Source organism: the organism of the source record quoted next, unplaced genomic scaffold (genome assembly GCF_019419815.1).
Source record: "Pyrus x bretschneideri cultivar Hongxiangsu unplaced genomic scaffold, Pyrus_bretschneideri_v1 Contig64, whole genome shotgun sequence".
In the NCBI taxonomy this organism is placed as follows: Eukaryota; Viridiplantae; Streptophyta; class Magnoliopsida; order Rosales; family Rosaceae; genus Pyrus; species Pyrus x bretschneideri.
In genome coordinates this window covers 2,199,696-2,203,772 of record NW_025999803.1, presented here as the reverse complement: position 1 = coordinate 2,203,772, position 4,077 = coordinate 2,199,696, and the positions used below count along the sequence as shown (strand labels likewise).

Here is a 4,077-nt window from a genome sequence, read left to right as displayed (position 1 = left end):
CGTTCTAGTCGCCCCGCACCGAATATGCCATCGCTCCCAACTTCGAGAGTACGGCACGAGAACTCGTCCCTGACGAGGAAAGAAAATATCTGGGAGATATTTCTTGAGGATGACGTGGCATCTAGCTGATTCAACCGACGCGTGGAAAGAGCCCGCCATCTGGAGCTTTCATTGGCCCTAACCCAACAACAACAAAAAGCCCCCCTCTCTCTCTCTCTCTCTCTCTCTCTCTCACATTGTTCGCGGCCCTCCCGGAACAGAACGACGAGGGTTTTTCTGCTGAATTTTATAAGCACATTTTGTTTTGCTCCCTCTTTTTCTTCCGCGAGAGCTTTCGAAACGCACCGTTTCGTATTCTGTCCGATCGGCCAGCTGAACTCCGGCGATGGGAGAGAATCTCCGGGAGAATACTCAGCCTCCGGATTCGGATCCCGAGTTGACTCTCGCCGTCTCCAATTCGCCGTCCTCCTCCGCCATTATGCTTGACGCTTCCAAGGAGCTCCGGCTTCGTTGTTCGCATGCAGCTTTGGTAAAATTCCATTTTATTCAGCTCTGCTTTCTTACTCTTACCTCTTATTCCGTACATATAACCGTTCTTTTTTTTTTTTAATTCAATAAATTTATATTAATATTTGTAGAAGAATTACTGTTATTCTGTATTTGGTTGAGATTTTGTATGCTTTTAATTTTTTTGGTTTCGGATCCACTGATGGTGTTTTGCATGCCATTTTTTAGAATCAAATCTATTTAGTTATTTTAAAAAATTTAATGTTTTTATATTTACAATGGATAATGTTTTAGAAGAAATCTATTATACAGAAGAAGGAGATCGCATTTCCAAACATTTTGGAATTTGAATTGAGAAATAACTGGTGTCATTTTTGTGCAGTTTTTACTTTTGGAAATTGTTTGTGCAGTTTTGATGCTCTTTTGATGTGTTTAACATTTCCAGTGGCGGTGTTTAGAATTATTTTGAGCTCTCTGTGGATTCATAGCGATGACGATAATTTGTATTTAACTCTTTCGTCATGGTTTCAATTCTATGCAAGGACGTTTGAGTGGAGAGTTGATTATAATGTAGGACTACGAGTCGAGGATCGAGCTCATGATCAATGCTTCCTTTGATAGTGACAGTCCACTGTCTACTTAGGAGAATTCAGGGGCATGGAAGCATTTTTCATTTGCTTTCTCTTTTCCTTGATACTTAAGTTATATGCACATTCGTTCTCATCTGTTCCGTGTAGTAGTGTTTTGATTTTGATTAGTATTTTAATGAAGTTTTTCGATTTTAAATCACTTAATGGCATGTACATTAGTGCCCTGAAACTGCAGGATTTAAAACTTTCTTTTTATAAAAATGGAATTATACAATTTGAAATATGTGTTTATCTTCATGGTGGTTAGAGGTGTTGGAAACAATTTCTTTTAATATTTGAAAGAAGATATTGCTTTAGATTAACAAAGTCGAACTAGTTTAGAATTGGGATTTATGCAAGCTGAAATGAAGAATCTGGGACAAGATGTTGTAACTACTGTAGCGCTGTGCCTAAGCGAACATCATAACTCCTCCGATTATGCAGTTTCGAGAAATATGCTTTGATAATTCGGATGATGATTGTGAAAAGAAAGGGATAGAGAACTTGATTTTGTTATCCATTCAGCTAGATCCTTAGGGCGTTCATGTTCTCAAGTAACAAATTTCAAGAATGCTTTAGAGAACAAGAAACTAAAGGTTGAGTCTATTATGAATTTGATTGTAAGTTAAAGGGTAATCTCCTTTTCTTATTATGCTCTTTGAAGTTAATATGTTTTGTTTTACTTCTACTGTTGTAACTTTCTGCACAATTTAATGATGAGCTCCATTGTTTTTGTTTGGTCATATATGTTAAAACTTCATAATGATATTCTATTGCAGGATGCATCGATGGAGTGGACAAATGAGAAGCATGAACTGTATATTAACTCTTTAGAAACATCATTTGTTAACAAGTTATACCGTTCCATGCGTTTGAGGGAGTGGAATAAACAAAAGAACGTTAGAGGAACTCATTCATCACATGAGTTGCCATTCAAGACTCAGAATTCTTCTGAGCAGGTAAGGGATCAAATCTGCTATACGTCTTGGTTGTGTCTGTGAACATGTGGGTTATGGTTTGGTTTGGTAATTGTATACATCATGAATTATTTTGCAGTTCATGGTTCTTCAAGATGGCGGTTTGCAGAAAATCAACCTTCAAAGGAATGAAACTTTGATGGAAAGCACAGCTGATTCTCATGTTACTTTGAAGAGTCCAGGCATAAGTCATTTTCTGTCTGCAGGAAAAGGCTGCAATGGGTCATCTCCTAATCTTCGAGAGCATGTCTTGTCTTGGAGTACGGGGATCCACTTAAGAGAGAGGCTGACTTCGAAAAACATCAATGCCTCATCAAGAGGTAACTATGACTAACTTGCCTATTTGTGCAGAATTTCACCTTCAATCTCCTTATGATAAGTTCTTTCAGATAATTTCTCCCAAATTTCCTTCCCTATTTCGTACGTTACTTTCATGCACATGCACACTACCTCGCTCTCTCGCCCCCATGCACATACACGCGATTTGCATGCATAAGTGCAGGAGATATACGTGGATTACAAAATTGTGGAAAGAACAGTAGTTCTTGGTAATTGCTACATATGTACCTAATTGGGAAACAGGGTACGATGCCTACCTCATGTACCTAATTGGGAACTCAAAATTTTAATTGATCTTTCCACTTTCCCTGGATTAGCCATTTTGGTAAATACATTCTGGTCAACTTATGCCTGTGTATACATATACACCAATACACATAACAACGTTTTTTTTCTTTTGAAAATTTGGTATTTTGAGTAAAATAAATGCTTTCACTTTTGCCTAAGTACCTGTAGTGTCACATTATTGACAGCTATGAACATATGTCATCCTTGCATTGCAGTGTTGCTAGACAACACCATGTTATTGCAGTATTCCTTAATTTGCATGCACTGGGTATTGAGAATTCCATCATATGCTTTTATCGATTCGTGTGTTTCACTTTTTCATTTTCCATTTTGGTTTTTGATCTTTGTCTATTCACAGAAGTATCTGGTCAGAACTTTGTGGATGAAGACGATGGAGAGAAGCTAAGAAATGAATCTGTACCAAAAAGGCATAAAAGAGCTGCGGCTGATGCTTTCAGCAATGATCAAGTAAGTCTACATTAAACACAAGAACACCAAAAAATAACATTTGGAACAAGTTCTGCATATTCCTCTTGCCTTGGTTATAACACATAAGATCCCATGGTTATTGTCCCGTCTTAATTGTTGAGGTAGCCATTTTTTTTAACTCCCTAATGTGCTTTTTCAGCTTGTGCCTTCGGGAAATTTTGATACTAAAGAGGTTTCAGTGGTCCATAATGTTCCCTTTGAAGGAGTAGAGCGTACAACAAATTGCTGTTAGAGCACCAGGTGAGCTTCATATGTCCGAATTCTGATCTTCGCTATGCCTAAGAGGAAGCTGAGCTGCAACGTCGTATTGAAGTTTTGACAGGTAAACATTACAGATTCATTGGAAGGATATACTTTACATTTTCAGCTGTTGGAAGATGGCTAATGCAATCGCATACATGGAGGAGACCATCTCCGTTCTTCGGGCAAAAGTTTACATGGAAGAGACCATCTCCGTTAGACTTCGGCAGTAGGTTTAGTTGATAATTCACATTGGTAGCGGTCGAGATAGGTTTCTCCAGTGTATGGAATTCCATTATGATATTTCTAATTTACTTTGTGGACAAATTTCAGAACAGGTGAATTTTGTTATAGCATTTGGTAGTTTCTCTTTTTCCTTCTCTTCTGATGGAAGGTTGATTAATATTCTGTAGGGGCACTTAATTACCAGATTGACATGCATGGGCCCCGTTTGGTGGGTCGGACAGGATTGGATGTATCCATCGTTTCATGTAGATCTTAACCTATATAATAATCCATTATGTATGTGCCACCAAACGAGGTCATACTCATTTATTTTTCTAGAATTGTTATTAGCACTCTAAAAATTTCATTCTACACTCTTCACA

General features: G+C 37.9%; 1 protein-coding gene across 5 annotated transcripts; it reads left to right on the top strand.

The window, feature by feature from the left end:
* The first annotated feature begins 213 nt into the window (after positions 1–213).
* LOC103937990 (cold-regulated protein 27) lies at positions 214–3,842 on the top strand. Of its 5 annotated transcripts, none has more exons than XM_048573158.1 (6): positions 215–529; positions 1,916–2,095; positions 2,193–2,433; positions 3,099–3,208; positions 3,369–3,469; positions 3,565–3,842. In XM_048573158.1, exons 1-5 carry the CDS (start codon positions 386–388, stop codon positions 3,459–3,461), a joined length of 768 nt encoding a protein of 255 aa, XP_048429115.1. In that variant the 5' UTR covers positions 215–385; the 3' UTR covers positions 3,462–3,469; positions 3,565–3,842. The 5 variants fall into 5 exon arrangements, with proteins under 5 accessions (XP_048429116.1, XP_048429115.1, XP_009346251.2 ...); XM_009347976.3 differs by having other exon boundaries at positions 3,552–3,842; XM_009347975.3 differs by having other exon boundaries at positions 3,543–3,842.
* The last annotated feature ends 235 nt before the right edge of the window (positions 3,843–4,077 follow it).

Coding starts and splice junctions, on each gene's coding strand:
- LOC103937990 (XM_048573158.1), top strand. CDS start 386: ATGGGAGAGAATCTCCGGGAGAATACTCAGCCTCCGGATTCGGATCCC. Junction 530..1,915: donor GTTGTTCGCATGCAGCTTTG/GTAAAATTCCAT, acceptor ATTCTATTGCAG/GATGCATCGATGGAGTGGAC. Junction 2,434..3,098: donor CATCAATGCCTCATCAAGAG/GTAACTATGACT, acceptor GTCTATTCACAG/AAGTATCTGGTCAGAACTTT.